The sequence below is a fragment of the Oryctolagus cuniculus genome, chromosome 7, assembly GCF_051225735.1.
Source record: "Oryctolagus cuniculus isolate XC-2025 breed Fujian yellow rabbit chromosome 7, ASM5122573v1, whole genome shotgun sequence".
Classification (NCBI taxonomy): domain Eukaryota; kingdom Metazoa; phylum Chordata; class Mammalia; order Lagomorpha; family Leporidae; genus Oryctolagus; species Oryctolagus cuniculus.
Genome location: NC_142873.1, coordinates 158,948,238 through 158,965,000, shown reverse-complemented (window position 1 = coordinate 158,965,000; position 16,763 = coordinate 158,948,238). Strand labels below are relative to the sequence as shown.

Below are 16,763 nucleotides of genomic sequence, written 5' to 3'. Positions count from 1 at the left end.
TTTAAAAAATTTTTTTTTTGAAAGGCAGGCAGAGTTAGAAAGGGAGAGAGAGAGAGAGAGAGAGAGAGAGATCTTCCACCTGCTGGTTCACTCCCCAGATGGCTGAATCAGCCAGGGCTGGGCCAGGCCGAAGCCAGGAGCCAGGAGTTAACTTCCAGGTCTCTCCATGTGGATGCAGGGAACCAAACACTTGGACCATCTTCCACTGCTTTCCCAGGCACATTATCCGGGAACTGGATTGGAATTGGAATAACCGGGACACGAACAGGTGCCCATATACATGGGATGCCAGCATTCAGACAGCAGCTAAACCCGGCACGTGAGCATGTTAACCATTAAGTTAAACATATGTGCCCAGAGTTTAGGTTTCTGAATGCAAATTTCAGATACTACCTCACATCTGGTTGGCTACTACCAAGAAATTACTAAACACCCCAGAAAATAACAAATGCTGGTGGGAGTGTAGAGCAGTTGCAGTTCTTACGCATGGCTGCCGGGGATGTAAAGAGGTAGAGCCACTGCAGAACACAGTATGGATGTTCCCAAATAATTAAGCATACAATTACCCTGTGATTCAGCAACTCTCCTTGGGTATATACCCAAAAGGATTAAAAGCACGTACTCAAAGATATTTTTACACCTGTGCTCATAGCAGTGTAATTGGCAAGAGTATAGAAGTACTAACCCAAGCATCCAAAGCGGATGAATTGACAAAATGTGGTGTAGACTCAACAGTGGTGTATTTTTCAGCCTTAAAAAGCAAGGAAAAGGGAAAGTGTTCATGAGAGAAAGACATAGTTTCTGCCTCCCCCCCCCCCCCATTTTATTTGTTTGAAAGGGTTACAGAGAGCGAGGAGTTCATCTGCTGGTTGACTCCCCAAATGGCCACAGTGGACGGAGCTGAACCTATCTGAAGCCTGGAGCCAGGAGCTGCTTTCAGGTCTCCTACATGTGTGTAGGGGCCCAAGGGCTTGGGTCGTCCTCCGCTGCTTTCCCAGGCACATTATCAGGGAGCTGGTTTGGAAGTGGAGCGGCCGGGATTCAAACTGGCACCCATATGGGATGCCGGTGCTGCAGGCTGAGGCTTTAACAGCTGTGCCACAGCGCTGGCCCCAAAGACTTTAGTTTCTTTCAGTGATTTTCTTTCACTTCAACTCCAGTTCTCCTTGGGGGATTTAGGATGACTTCTGCTTTCTCCCTGTCCAGCTCAATCAGCAGCTGTGGTTGGGTGCCTGTGAGGGCTCATGCACTGCGCTAGACTTGAGGGGAGAATGGTGAGTGGGACAGAGGCAGCCTGGCCGAGTGCTGTGGTCCCCAAAGGGTTTGGTCTCAGTATTCCTTCCCAGCTGTCGGAAATACTGAGGATCCCAGAGAACTTTGGTTTGGGTGTGTTTTGTCTATCCATCTTCACCGTGCTACAAATGAAGATTTAGGAGTTTAAGATATATATATTCATCCTTAATAGAAAAAAATAACGTTTTTCATGAAAATAACTTATGTTGTCCAGAACAAATTTAGTGAGAAGAGTTAACACTGTTTTCACTTTGGCAGATCCTGTTAATGTGTGAATTAATGGAAAACCACCTGGCTCCTCAGTACATATTGAATCTGTCGTAAAAGCATATCATGTGTGCACTGGGTACTTACCAGAGAATGCAAATGAAGGTGTCCTCATGTTATTATAAAAAGTTTTGGCTTCGTAGACTCTCTGAGAGGGTCTAGTGCAACCCTAGAGGCCCTAGACTGGCTGAGCTAATGTTGAGAACCCTGAAGTTTGAGCCAGACTGCAAAAGGGCAGATTTGAGCTCTACTGCTTCCTAGTCTGGCATTGTGTCTAACCTCTGTGTGCCTCAGTTTGCTTGTGTGTAAAGTGGGCATAATTTAAGTACCTATCTCAATGGGTTGTTAGAAGGATTAAGCAGACAAATATCATGCTTAGAACAGTGCTAGAAGATAGTTAAGTGCTACCCAAGTTTTTATTAAGTAAATAAAATGAGAGCTAATCATTTTCTTCAAGTTGAGTAGACAGTGACCAATCCAGTGATTGGGGTTTTCTGTACATTCATTGATTTTTTTTTCTTTTTTTCTTTTTTTTTTTTTTTCAGGGAGAGTGGACAGTGAGAGAGAGAGACAGAGAGAAAGGTCTTCCTTTTGCTGTTGGTTCACCCTCCAATGGCCGCTGCGGCTGGCGCACAACACTGATCCGAAGGCAGGAGCCAGGTGCTTCTCCTGGTCTCCCGTGGGGTGCAGGGCCCAAGTACTTGGGCCATCCTCCACTGCACTCCCTGGCCACAGCAGAGAGCTGGCGTAGAAGAGGGGCAACCGGGACAGAATCCGGTGCCCTCACCGGGACTAGAACCCGGTGTGCCGGCGCCGCAAGGTGGAGGATTAGCCTAGTGAGCCGCGGCGCCGGCCCTGTACATTCATTGATAAGTATATTTGCAGCAGGTGCATGGGAGGGGCATCTGACCTCTCCATCAAGAATCAGGATGCTCTTGTTGTCTGGGAATTATACAGGGAGCAGACTGTCTGCGGTGTTAGAATGACAGTCAGGGTCTTAGTTCAGACGAGGTGGTCCCTGTTAGCATTTGTCACAGTAGAGCTTTCTCTTCCCCCTCATTCATGATGGAAAGAGTGCTTTGTGTCTCATCTCAGGCCCGCCTGGCGCCAGCAGCCTTCTCAGAACTGTGATGTTCTCTCTGCCTGGGGCAGCACGTGGTCAGTGTGAGCTTAATGGCTGTGGAGATGTGGAGGAAATGTTCCTGTGATTGACTGGGCCTCGTGGCACCGGTCTGTCATCACTTGATAACTCAGGAGATCATGTGTTTATTGCAGTCAAGTGAAAAAACTCTAATCAGTCCTGCTGAAAGAGATGGTAAAATTTGTGTTTTTCTGTAACCTTTTTTTATTGTTTTAAGAATTTAATTGACTATTTTTTAAAACTCGTACCAATTTAAAGTGACCAAGCAATACAATTTTACTAAAACAACAGTGGGCTTTCATGTGTTTAAAACTGGAGAGTCGCAGTGTCAGTATAGGAAGTGCCATAAACAGGTGGCCAGGAAATTAAGATACGTTTTTAAAAAGCGAGCTGGGAGGGGCCAGTGTTGTGGCTCACTGGGTTAAGCCTCTGCTTGTGATGCTGGCATCCCATATGAGTGCTGGTCTGAGTCCCAGCTGCTTCACTTCTGATCCAGCTCCCTGCTAATGCACCTGGGAAGGCAGCGGAAGATGGCCAAGTCATTGGGCCCCTGCCACCCATGCGGGAGGCCCAAGAGTACTAGGCTCCTGGCTTCAGCATGGCCCAGTTCTGGCCATTGCAGCATTTGGGGAGTGAACCAGTGGAAGGAAGATCTCTGTCTCTGTCTCTCTCTGTCTTTCAAATAAATAAATAAATGCTTTTTAAAAGAAGTGAGCAGGGAGCCTGCGAGAACACCTCTCCAGTAGCTGCTCTTCTCAGAGTGTGATCGTAGTTGTTAAGCTCTAGGACGATAACGGATGTCTCCCTGTACAGCACTGGGTGCTGCTGCTTACTGATGGAGTGCTCTTTCCCCTCTCGTAGATTCGTCGGAGGCGCCTTGCACGACTTGCTGGTGGACAGACCTCCCAGCCGACCACCCCGCTCACCTCTCCCCAGAGGGAGAGCCCTCCAGGACCTCCCCTAGCAGCATCAGCCCCCGGTCCCTCCCAGAGTCTAGGTCTCAATGTCCACAACATGACCCCAGCTACCTCCCCAATAGGTGCAGCAGGTAAGCTTTGGCTTCCTATCTGGGTACATGGGTGTTTCTAATCTCCACTTTGTGTTAAGATGCCAGTTTACGATGTTTTCATAACAGATTAAAAGGTAGTGGGTGGGGGCCAGTGTTGTGGCATAGTAGGCTAAGTCTCCACCTGTGGCACCGGCATCTCATATGGGCTCTGCTTGGAGTCCCGGCCGCTCCTCTTCTGATCCAGCTCTCTGCTGTGGCCTGGAAAAGCAGTGAAAGATGGCCCAAGTGCTTGGGCCCCTGCACCCCTGTGGGAGACCCGAAGAAGCTCCTGGCTTTGGATCAGCCAGGCTCCGGTTGTTGTGACTGGGGAGTGCACTTAGTAGATGGAAGACTTCTCTCTCTTCCTCTTCTGTAACTCTGCCTCTCAAATAAATAAATAAAGAAAAATCTTCTTAAAGAAGTTCTGAATTTATACAGAAACGTTTAAAAAAATAAAATGCAGTGGGTGTCAACTTTTAACAATCCTGCAAGTAGTAGCTTAAAGATTATTGCAGGATCTTTTGTTACTGTCCAGTCTCTTCATTTTGATAATCATCTGTTAAAATGAATTGTTTTCATTGCTGTAACTTTTTCTTTTTTAAACATCTGTTTGTTTATTTGAAAGGTGGAGTTGAGGGGTGGGGGCAGAAACTTTCATTTGCTGGTCCCCTGAATGGCTGCAGTGGCTGCGGCTCTGCCAGGCTGAAGCCAGGAAGCTGGAACTCCGTCCAGGTCTCCTGTGTGTGTGCAGGGCTCCACAGATTTGGGCCATCTTCTGCTACTTTCCCAGGCACATTAATAGGGAGCTGAATCAGAAATGGACCAACTGGGACTTGAGCCTGTGGGATGCTGATCTTAAAACCAACTGTGTCACAATACCAGTGCCATGTCTTTCTTTTTTCTTTTTCTTTTTTTTTTCCCCAAACAGGCTCAGGACTTACCTCTGGTGGCAAGGTGATTAAGACTGAATTTGGTTCTGCTGATTTTCTGAATTTAATAAATGCTACTTTTTTGAAATAAAATAATCTGAAAATGCAAGATTGAAATAATAATCAAATGGCAACCCTCTAATCACAGATTTCCTTGTTTTCATTTTGCATTTTCTTTAAATTTTCAGGGTATCACATTTCACCTGATGTTTTCTAATGATGTCGTTGACAACTATTTGACTATAATAAGAGGGAGATTTCTTTTTATTATTATTATTATTATTATTATTTGACATATAGAGTTAGACAGTGAGAGAGAGAGAGAAAGGTCTTCCTTCCGTTAGTTCACCCCCGACATGGCCACTACGGCTAGCACTATGCCAATCCAAAGCCAGAAGCCAGGTGCTTCTTCCTGGTCTCCCATGCGGGTGCAGGGCCCAAGCACTTGGGCCATCCTCCACTGCCTTCCTGGGCCACAGCAGAGAGCTGGACTGGAAGAGGAGCAACTGGGACTAGAACCCAGCACCCACATGGGATGCCAGCGCCGCAGGTGGAGGATTAACCTAGTGAGCCACGATGCCGGCCCTGGGAGATTTCTTTATAATAAATGAGTTCATGGTTGGTAACCAGGACTTTCTGTGTTGGCCAGTTACACTGATTCATTGTGTATATTTGAAAATATCTTTTCTGAGTGAACTTTCCTATCAAACATAATCTTGTTGCTATTACTATTTTGTAATTTCTTAAAACTCTTGTTATGAAAACGTAGGTGCTAGGAGACCTGCATTGGTCATGATACCTAATGACTTGATCCTTAGTTCTAGTTATTTAACATCCTCTTCCTTAGCTTTCCACCTTGCTAGTTCTCTTTGTTGTTGATTTATTTGAGAAACAGAGTCCATCTGCTGGTTCACTCCTTAAATGCCTGCAGTGGCGTGGACTGTGCCAGCTGAAGCTGGGAACCAGAGGTGTAATCTGTGTGTCCCACGTGGATGCAGGAACCAGTTACTTGAGCCACTGCCACTGCCTCTGAGAATGTGCCTTTGCAGAGAGGTGGAGTCCTGAGCTGGAGCTAGGAAGCAAACCCAGGCGCTCAGCCACCAGACATGGATGTCTTAGCCCAAGTCTTAACTGTAGGGCAGATGTCTCTTCCCCATCTCTTCTTGATGTGGTTTTGTTTGTTAATTAAAAGTATTTGCAGGGGCATGTATTGGGCATAGTGGTTAAGATATTGCTTGGGACGCCTGCATTCCATGCCAGAGTGCCTGAAGTCAAGTCGTAGCTCTTCTCCCATTTCCTGCTTCCTGCAAAAGGGCACCCAGGAAGCAGCAGGTGATGACTCAGATCCTTGGGTCCCTTCCACCCACATGGAGACCTGGATTGAGTACAAGTGTCCTGGCTTCAGCCTGGCCCGTCCTGGCTGTTTTAGGCATTTGAGGAGTGAACCAGCTGATGGAAAATCTGTCTGTGAATCTCTCTCTGTGTCTTTGCCTTTCAAATTAAAAAATAAATAAATAAATAAAGTGGCATACCCAAGGATTAAATACTTAACAGTAAGGAAAAGTGAAAAAGCGTGGTTGTATTATTGAGGTTTTGTTTTTGTTTTTTTTTTTACTGTGTGTCATTAAGCATCAAAATGGACTCTTATTCATGTGTATACAAATGCTTATTCAAAATTTCGTTAATTGTAAAGAGAAAAGTTTAGCCCAATCATCTGTTAGTAAACAACACCTTTGCTTGAAGTGTCTCCTGTTCCTCTTTGGGAAGCTGCAGTGGTCTGATGGTAGTGTTGGGGGGTTCAGCATTCCAGTGGTGATTGGATCTTTTCCTTATCAATAATGCTGTTTGTGTCACTGTGATCAGGCCACGCTGTGATTTCTGGAATTTGACCGGGTTATAGCCCTCTTTCACCTTGTCGTCATCTGGTTAAGCGATGGTCCTGGTTAAGTCCCACTCCCTCCTGCCTGCTTCATGCTCTGGACCATGGCTAGGGAGAAAGTCAGACCACGCTGCCGTGTTTCGCAGTCATCGTTGGGAACTCAAAGAGGACCTTAATACAGGCAGGCAGTTGTACCATGCTTTCCGGCTCATTCTCCATCAGCTTACTGATTGTGTATCTTACCCAGCAAAGCACGGCACCTCATTCTCCATGCCCACGCTCCGGCTCTCTATTTCGTCGAGAAAGCAAACTCAGGCAGAAGGGAACCTCTGCCACCTGTGTTATCTCGACCACCTGGCTACCTGCCTGCGTGTGTCATTCCTGTTGCGTGTGAATCATCCCTGCTCCTGTGGAAGGCTGGCCTGAGATCCTGTCCCTTGCAGCTACTCACACCCCCAGCTCCCTTCTGTCAGCTGCTTGATTAGATTTTCCATCTGATGTGGATTTGTTTTTTTTAAGCAGCCCTTATATATGCTGTTACAACTTCCTTTGTGGGAGCTTAAAAAAAGGAACACTTGAGAGTGGTTATTTTTTTTAAGATTTATTTATTAATTTGAAAGGTATTGAGACAGAGATTTCCATGTGCTTCACTCCTGAAATGACGCTCAGCAGCCAGGCTGGTCCAGGCTGCAGCCAGGAGCCTAGAACTCCATCCAGGTCTCCCATGTGTGTGGCAGAGGCCCAGATACTTGGACTGTTACTCTTTGCTTCCCCAGGAGCATTAGTGGGGAGCTGGATCGGGAGTGACTCCCTCTGGTATGGGCTGCCAGTGTTGCAGGTGGTGGCGTAGCCCCTTGTGCCACAACTCTGGCCCCCAAGAGTGAATATTTAGCCTAGTGGTTACGACACCTAGCATCCATGGCAGAATGCCTGGGTTCAGTTCCTGGTTCCACCTCCTGAATCCAGCTTCCTGGAGATGCATACCCTGGAAGGCAGCAGGGGTGGTCAAATAGGTGGGCGCTTGCCACTCAACATGGGAGACTTGGATTGAGTTCTGAACTCCCAGCTTTGCCCAGCTGATGATTGTGGGCATTTGAGGAGTGAATCAGTGGATAGGCATTCTCTTTCTGTCTCTCTGCCTCTCAAATAAATCAATACAGTAAAAAAGGAGCTCTCTTGATCTTACTTTCCCTGCCGTCTTCCACATACCAGGATAAGTACCTGGCTCCTGGCTTCGGATCAGCGCGGTGGGCCGGCCGCAGCGGCCATTGGAAGGTGAACCAACGGTAAAGGAAGACCTTTCTCTCTGTCTCTCTCACTGTCCACTCTGCCTGTCAAAAAAAAAAAAAAACTTTACCAATACTTAAAAAAAAAGTTTATTCAAGAGTTATATATAGAGAGATCCCAGTTGCTTCAAGTGCCTACCAAGCCAAGGCTGGGCCAGGGCCAAAGCCAGGAACCAGGAACTCAGTCCAGATCCCCCATGCGATTGGCAGGAACCCAACTACTTGATCCAGTAGCTGGGAAATTAGAAGTGGGATCCAGTGTTTGGACTGGAACCCAGGCAGTCCTGGATAGGATGTGGTCATTTTAGCCCATGTCTGAACTTTTAGGCCAAATCTCCACCCTCAAAATTGTTTAATTTTTACCTGAGAAAGGAAAATTATGCTTACTTTTGGGATACCATATAGTGTTTTGATACATGAATATATTGTGTAATGTCTAATTAGGATACACATGTGTTTCTTAAAGCATTTGACATTTTCTTACGGTGAAAGTATTAGAAATCCTTTCTTCTAGTTAGAGAAATACACAGCTTATTATGATGTATAATCGCCCTATGGTGCAATTATACATGAAAATTTCTTTCTCCTGTCTTACTATAACTTAGTCCCCATTAGTCAGCCTTTCCCCACCCCTGCCTCCTACTCTTCCCAGGCCCTGATAACCACTGTTGTATTTTTAACTTTTGGAGATGAACTTTTTTAGATTCTGCATGTGAGTGAGATCATATGGTGACTGCCTTCTTTGACTGAATGTGATGACCTCCAGGTTCCTCTGTGCTTTGCAGATGACAAGACTCCATCCTTTTTATGTCTGAATGTTATTCATTGTGTATATGTACCAGATTTTCTTCATTCATGTGGGTAAACACTCAGATTGTTTCTAGTTCTTGTTTTTTGTCAGTATTAATATAATAAAAATGGGAGTGCACATGTCTCTTTGACAGAGTGGTTTCATTTCAGTAGCGGGATTGCTGGATCTTATGGTAGTTCTATTTTTAGCCTTTGGAAAAACCTCCAGATTGCTTTCCACACAGCTGTACTAATTTACATTCCACCCAGCAGTGTGCAAGGGTTTCTCTTCTCTTTGATAACAGCCAAACTAAATGGAGCGGTCATGGCTGTAACTTCCCTCCTTGAGGACTGTTTCCCTCTGTAGGCCCCCAGAGAAGACCTTCTGCTCTGTGCTGCTTCTGGGATATGGCTCAGAAACACAGAACCCACTCCCTCTGTCTGACTGCTCGTCTATACATCCGTGATGATAATTTAACTTAAAACTTTGCTTTAGCGTTGTTTGCCACATGGTCTCCACCTTGCTTCCATTCATGCGTTTGAGCACTTTGGAAATGGCTTCTCTCCTTGCTGGGCACTGCATTAGGAGTGGGCATGCAAAGGTGCCAGTGTCTTGCTTGGGGACCGCAAGGGCTTCACTGTGTGGCACCGTGCCAGATTTGAAAGAGCTGCAGAGGCTGGTGTCGTGCTTCACCAAGCACAAGACCTTAGCGGCTGGCTCTGTGTTGTTATTTTGGGAACGTTTTCCTTTAGGTAGGAGGGTCCTTCAGAAGTTCTGCAAAGTTGGGGTCGGTGTTTGGCATGGTGGCTAAGCCATCATTTGGGACACCCACGTCCCATATCGACCTCCTGGGCTCCTATCCTGGCTCCACACCCAATTCCAACTTTCTGCTAATGCAGACCTTGATAGACAGCAGCTGATGGCGCAAGAGTTTGTATTCCTGCCATTCACGAGGGAGACCGGGATTGAGTTGCCAGTTCTTGGGCATTTGAGACATGAACCAGCAGAAGCAGCTTTCTCTCTCTCTCAAAACTTTTTTTTTTTTTTTTTAATGTATTTATTTGAAAGGTAGAGTTACAGAGAGGCAGAGCAGAGCCAGAGAGAGATCTTCCATCCGCTGGCTCACTCCCCATATGGCCCCAACAGCCAGAGCCTGCCGATCTAAAGCCAGGAGCCAGGAGCTGTCGGGTCTCCCACGCAGGTGCAGGGGCCCAAGCACTCGGGCCGTCCTCTACCGCTCTCCCAGGCCACAGCGGAGCACTGGATTGGAAGTGGAGCAGCTGGGACTTGAACTGGCACTTCAGGCGGCAGCTTTACCTATTACACCACAGCATCGGCCCCTCAAAACTCATTTTAGAAGTTTTTTTTTTTTTTTTAACGCATATTTATTTCTTTGAAAGGCAGAATGACAGGGAGGGAGAGAGCTCTCCAGTCTTTTGTTTCACTCCTCAGCTAGCCACACTGACTGACCTAGGCCAGCAGAAAACAGCAGCCTGGAACCCCACCTGGGTCTCCCGTCTTCAGCTTCTTCCCAGGTTCAGTTTCAGGGAGCTGGGTCAGAAACAGAGCAGTTGGGACTTGAACTGATGCTCCAAACTGATACGCCTGCAATGCAAGCCATAGCTTAATAACCCACTGTGCCACAAGGCCAGCCTGAAATAATTTTTTTTAAAGATTTATTTATTTGAAAATTAGATATACAGAGGGAGAGCGAGAGAGGTCTTCCATCCATTGGTTCACTCCCTAAATGGCCACAGTGGCCGGAGCTGGGCTGATCTGAAGCCTGGAGTTTTTTCCAGGTCTCCCATGTGGGTACAGGGACCCAAGCACTTGGGCCATCTTCTACTGTTTTCCCAGGCCATAGCAGAGAGCTGGATCAGAAATGGAGCAGCTAGGACTTGAACCACCACCCATATGAGATGCTGGCACTGCAGGCAGGTTTACCTACTGTGGCACAGTGCCTGCCCTGGAATAAAAATTTTTTAAAAGAAAAAAAAGTTTGTGCAAAATGGAGTTTACTTGGATGGGAGTAAAGTTATGAAATCCATCCATGCCAGTCAGTGGTGTTCAGAAGGTTTTTGAAAAATGTGTGTTATGAAAAAAACTATGCATGTGTTTCAATATGTTCTGCACTGAAAGAAACTTATCATTTAATCCCATTACTTCCACTCTTTTGAAGTCCCCTCATAGTTGCCTGATTGAAAAGTGTACCCTGGTGAGAATGTAAATTAATCTAGACTTTCTGCAAAGCAGTGTGGAGGTTCCTGAGGAAAGCTGATTGATGCCCGTGTGCTGGAGCGATTTCTGCACTCCCAAGTTCATTACAGCATTATTCGCAGTGGCTGATGGGAAGTTACCTTGGTGTCATCACTGGAGGAGTGGGTAGACAGTGTGATGGGAAAGCTACAGGATACACTCGTCAGCCTTAAAGACAGAGTTCTGTCATTTGTGGTGAGAGTGACCCTGGAGGACATTATGCCACGTGAAGTAGGCAGGCACCGAGGGACAAATGCTGCACCGTCTCCTTTCCGTGTGGGACAGCAGCCTGGTGGTTAGAGGTTTTGGCGTGGGGGTGGCACAGAAGTTGGTTAGATAACAAGAATAAAACGTGCACTGATCTTTTGCGCTGTGAATTTTTTATAATTTGTTTTTATAAAACAAGATTATTAATGATTTACTGAGTACTGTAAATTCAGGCAACCTTCATCTAATATGTATTTATTTAAATTTTCCAGTGTGTTAGGTAGGTTCTGTTTTAGGCCTTATTGCTTCAGTTTGGTGCCTTAAAAACTCCTGTCAGATGGTAACGATTGTGCAGAGAAATGGAGCTGTATGTTTGAGTAAATTCTGCCAGGAGAGGATACATCTTTTTTTTTTTTTTTTTTTTTTTTTTTTTTTTTTTGACAGGCAGAGTGGACAGTGAGAGAGAGACAGAGAGAAAGGTCTTCCTTTTGCCACTGGTTCACCCTCCAGTGGCCGCCGCGGGCGGCGCGCTGCAGCCGGCGCACCGCGCTGATCTGATGGCAGGAGCCAGGTGCTTCTCCTGGTCTCCCATGGGGTGCAGGGCCCAAGCACTTGGGCCATCCTCCACTGCACTCCCTGGCCACAGCAGAGAGCTGCCTGGAGGAGGGCAACCGGGACAGAATCCGGCACCCCGACTGGGACTAGAACCTGGTGTGCCGGCGCCGCAAGGAGGAGAATTAGCCTAGTGAGCCGCGGCACTGGCCTTTTTTTTTTTTTTTTTTCCCAAGATTATTTATTTATGGGGCTCATGCCATGGTTCACTTGATTAATCCTCTGCCTGCGGCGCCAACATCCCATATGGGCTCCAGGTTCTAGTCCCGGTTGCCCCTCTTTCAGTCCAGCTCTCTGCTGTGGCCCGGGAGAACAGTGGAAGATGACCCAGTTGCTTGGGCCCTGCACCCGCATGGGAGACCAGGAAGAAGTACCTGGTTCCTGGCTTCGGGTCAGCGCAGCGCCGGCTGTAGTGGCCATTTGGGGAGTGAACCAAAGGAAGGAAGACCTTTCTCTCTGTCTCTCTTTCTCACTGTCTATAACTCTACTTGTCAAATAAATAAATGAAAGAGATTGTTTATTTATTTGAAAGTCAGAGTTACACAGAGAGGCAGAGAAAGAGAGAGAGAGATTGAGAGAGAGAATCTTCCATCCGCTGGTTCATTCCCAAATTGGCCTCAATGACCATAGCAGAGAGCTGGATAGGAAGTGAGCAGCCTGGACTCGAACCAGTGCCCATATGGGAAGCCAGCACTGCAGGCGGCTGATTTTCCCACTATGCCACAGCGTCAGCCCCTACATCATCGTTTTAATTACATTTCAAATTTATTTTCATTTTTTATTAGAAAGGCAGAGACAGAGATCTTCATCCACTTGTTTATTTCCCAAATGTCTACAACAGCTGGAGCTGAGCAGGCTGAAACTGGGAGCCAGAACTCAGTCTGGGCCTTCCCCTTCCCCATGGGTAGCAGGGACCCAAGTACTTGAGCCATCACCTGCTGCCTTCCAAGATGCACTTTAACAGGAATCAGGATTAGAAGTGAAGGAGACGGCGCCGCGACTCACAAGGCTAATCCTCCTCCTTGCGGCGCTGGCACACCGGGTTCTAGTCCCAGTCGGGGCGCCAGATTCTGTCCCGGTTGCCCCTCTTCCAGGCCAGCTCTCTGCTGTGGCCAGGGAGTGCAGTGGAGGATGGCCCAAGTCCTTGGGCCCTGCACCTCATGGGAGACCAGGAGAAGTACCTGGCTCCTGCCATTGGATCAGCGCGGTGCGCCGGCCGTGGCGGCCATTGGAGGGTGAACCAACAGCAAAGGAAGACCTTTCTCTCTGTCTCTCTCTCTCTCACTGTCCACTCTGCCTGTCCAAAAAAAAAAAAAAAAAAAAAAAAGTGAAGGAGCCTGGACTTGAACCAGGTACTCTTTGGGGTGCAGATGTCCCAAGCACTATTATTGCTGCACCAAATGCCCAGCCCCCCATTGCTGTTACTTTATTTTTTTTTTAAGATTTATTTTGTTTATTTGAAAGGCAGAGTGACAAAAAGAAAGAGATCTTCCACCCATTGGTTCACTCCCTAAATGGTCACATCTTAAGGGGCTGGTCCAGCTCAAAACCAGGGACAGGAATTCCATCCAGGTCTCCCGTGTGGGGGCCGGGGCCCAAATCTGCTACTGCTTTTCAGATGCATCAGTGGAGAGCTGGATCTGAAGTGGAGCAGCTGGGATTCACTGATTCTCCTCTGTGGGATGCTGGGATGTCCTTGTCTCAGGTGGTGGCTTAATCCACTGTGCTACAATACAGGTCCCCGGTTTTGACTCTTTAATGAACATCACTATTGCTCACTGTGGTTCTTCTGCACTAAACTGTCTGGCTAGGAATGCTGTCAGGAATGCCAGGTCCTGACTGCCATCTGTCCAGTAATTGATGGCTACGTTACGATCCCTTCCCCCTCCTTCTAGTTGGGATCCAGCGTGGGTAAGAAGCCCTCTGGAGCTACAGGCTCAGGCAGCAACCCAAGCATGGGCAGGAGCCCTGAAGGACAGCGAGGTCCCTGGTCTGGCTGTGTTCCTTTGCTTTTCCCTTCTATGTTTTATTTCTCTGAATTGTAACAGTTGTGTCCTGGCCTGTTCTGGCCTGGCCTGCTGAGTCTCAGTGGCCTAGCCTTTTGGCCAACAAACAGGTGTGTTGTATTAGTGTGGGTGTCATCCTTATTCCCACAGTCACTCTAATTATTTTGCAGACCTGCGCTGTGTAGTGCTGGGAATCAGTTTCCGGTTTTGACCCTGGGTTCATCCTCTCCCTTCCTTTTGTGCTAACTTGGCTCTGTAACCTCTGCTGTGCTCGTCGTTTTCCCAGCTGCCTGCTTCGCACCCTGAACTGCCCACTGGCCAGCATTCTGGCCCCGGGGGCCTGAGCTGCGCCACCGTACAGCTTCATTCCCTTGGTGAGGCTTCTGAGTATTGCAGAGGCAGGGGAGATGCCGCATGGGAGAATGGTTTGCGTCTCAGAGGGTCCCTGCCTCTGGGAGCTCGTGGAATAGCGGAGGAGATGGGAGGGCGGGCGTGTCCACACCAGCCCAGCGCCTTCCTTGCCGCCTGTTTCCTTGTAGTCAAGTCTGAGGGCTTCTGTAATTAGGTTCTACCTTCTTCGTGCCACTCCTTGTCCTGGTTTTCAGAGCATGTTCTGTGTCATGTCTCAGTCGCCTCACTTCAGAGGGCCTAGAACCCACAGAGATTGTGCCACGCATTCCACTGTTCGTTTTCTAAAATCTTTATTTGAGAGGCAGAGGGACCAAGAGAGTGGTCCCATCTGGTGATGTACTTCTCAGATGCCCTCAGTGGCCAAGGGCGGGGTGGGCTGGGCCGAAGCTGGGGACTGGGAGCTCTGTCCAGTTCTCCCGTGTGGGTGGGAGAGACTCAGTCACTTGGGTTGTCCTGGTTGCCACCCAGGGTCTGCATTAGCAGGAACTGCTCTCGGGCATTGAACCCAAGCGCTTTGATACGGGATGTGGGTGTCTGAGCTAACACCCACCTCCATTCTTAGAGTAGTATGTGTTTGTCTTAATTTCTGTTGCTCCCATCTCCCAACTAGAGTCTAAGGGAAGAATTTATGAGAAACCATGCTTTGAAATCTTGGGAGGCACAGGGCTTTCCACCTTTACTGACACGTTAGCAGCCCTAATGAGGAGCCAGTGTGCCTCACCTCTGGCAGTGATAGGCTCAGGTCCCTCTGCCTCACAGGGACGTGGGACTTGGTGTCCTAAAGAAGGACGGACAGTGCCATTTTGCCTCTTGACTGTGAGCAGTTATGTCAGGTGACACTGTTGGGGTTCCCTGGTCATGGTAGGTGACTGAGACCGCTCGGCGCTGGCCTGGGCAGTGCCAGCCGGGCAGTGGTGTCTGGGTCAGTCTTTTTTTGCTTCTGGCATCTGCGTGTGCAGCTCTGAGAGGGAAGATGCATCACAGAGTGCTGGGGTTTGCTGTGAGAAGTCTGCAGACCCCCAAACTCCGTGTTTCTCCACGGAGCAGGCTGCTCTTCTCACGTGCACGTGTGCGTCCTTACGTGACTCCCTCTTTGATCTTGAGGAGAGGAAGCCTCTATCTCGCAAATGCAGACTGAAGCTAATGTAGGTCCTTGGTTTTCCCGTCCCCATATTTTAGAAACCATTGTCTTGTCCTGTCCTGTCCTGTCCTGTCCTGTCCTGTCCTGTCCTCCCCTCCCCTTCCCTCACCTTCCCTCCGCTCCCCTTCCCTTCCCTTCCCTCCCCTCCCCTCCCCTTCCCTCCCCTCCGCTCCCCTTCCCTTCCCTCCCCTCCCCTCCCCTCCCCTTCCCTTCCCTCCCCTCCCCTCCCCTTCCCTCCGCTCCCCTTCCCTCCCCTCCCCTCCCCTCCCCTCCGCTCCCCTTCCCTCCCCTCCGCTCCCCTTCCCTCCCCTTCCCTCCCCTCCCCTCCGCTCCCCTTCCCTCCCCTCCGCTCCCCTTCCCTCCCCTCCCCTCCCCTCCCCTCCCCACCCCTCCCCTCCCCTTCCCTTCCCTATTTAGTAAATATAAATTTCCAAAGTACAGTTTATGGATTACAGTGGCTTCCCCCCCACATAATTTCCCTCCCATCTCCCGCTCCCTCTCCCATTCCATTCACAGAAACCATTTCTTTTCTTTACCACTTTGAGATTTCGTGTGTTTGTGTTTACTCACAATAATAGAATGCTTTCACAAGGAAGTTAGCTGCTGTCCAGATATTTCCGTATGTTCCCTGGAATCAGATAAGTTCATCATAAATAGTATTGGGGGGGAAGAGTTGGTATTGGCCAAATAAAATGCGAATATACTTTGTGTTTTCCAGCATATGCTAATCCTTTAACTTAGTTCATTGTCTGTGTCTATGTAAATAAGCTTTAGAATTTTAATTAATAGGGTAAATGATTCATTTTATAACTTTTTTTTTTGACAGAGTTATAGACAGTGAGAGAGAGGGAGAGACAGAAAGGTTTTCCTTCTGTTGGTTCACCCCCCAAATGGCCACTACAGCCAGTGCTGCACCCATCCTATGCCAGGAGCTTCTTCCTGGTCTCCCATGCGGGTACAGGAGCCCAAACACTTGGGCCATCCTCCACTGCCTTCCCAGGCCACAGCAGAGAGCTGGACTGGAAGAGGAGCAACCTGGACTAGAACTCGGGGCCCATATGGGATGCCAGCGCTGCAGGTGGAGGATTAACCAAGTGAGCCACGGTGCCGGCCCCTCCTTTTATAACATTTTAAGTTTTGTTTCTATAGTTGTTTAATATTCAATATTGTGGGGCCAGCGCTGTGGTGCAGTGGGTTAAGCTGCTGTCTGCTGTGTTAGCATCCCATATGGGCACTGGTTTGAGTCCTGGCTACTCCACATGCCCCGGTCAATGTCTTTGCCACTCAGCCAAACACCTGTCCATGGACAAGATCAAATCACCTATCCTTCTCCCCCACACTTTACTGATGCTTTAAGGTCCATTTTGGCAATTCTGTACTTTGATTTATCTTAGAAGTTAGCAAGTGTGTGTGCCCTCGTGTGTGTGTGCCGTGTGTGTAAAAGAGAGACTAGAACAGGTCCTGTGTGAAAAGTTAAAAATAGGCCATTGATCTGAC

The 16,763-nt window shown here is 48.1% G+C and overlaps 1 protein-coding gene across 2 annotated transcripts in view; it reads left to right on the top strand.

Annotated features, from left to right (window-relative positions):
- Nucleotides 1-16,763, top strand: part of UBE4B (ubiquitination factor E4B) — a 129,141-nt gene that overhangs the window by 38,277 nt on the left and 74,101 nt on the right. For both annotated transcript variants that reach the window (XM_017346595.4, XM_008265943.5), the window contains exon 2: nt 3,563-3,749. In XM_017346595.4, the coding sequence (XP_017202084.1) occupies nt 3,563-3,749 (187 nt within the window). The remainder of the gene's footprint in view (nt 1-3,562; nt 3,750-16,763) is intronic.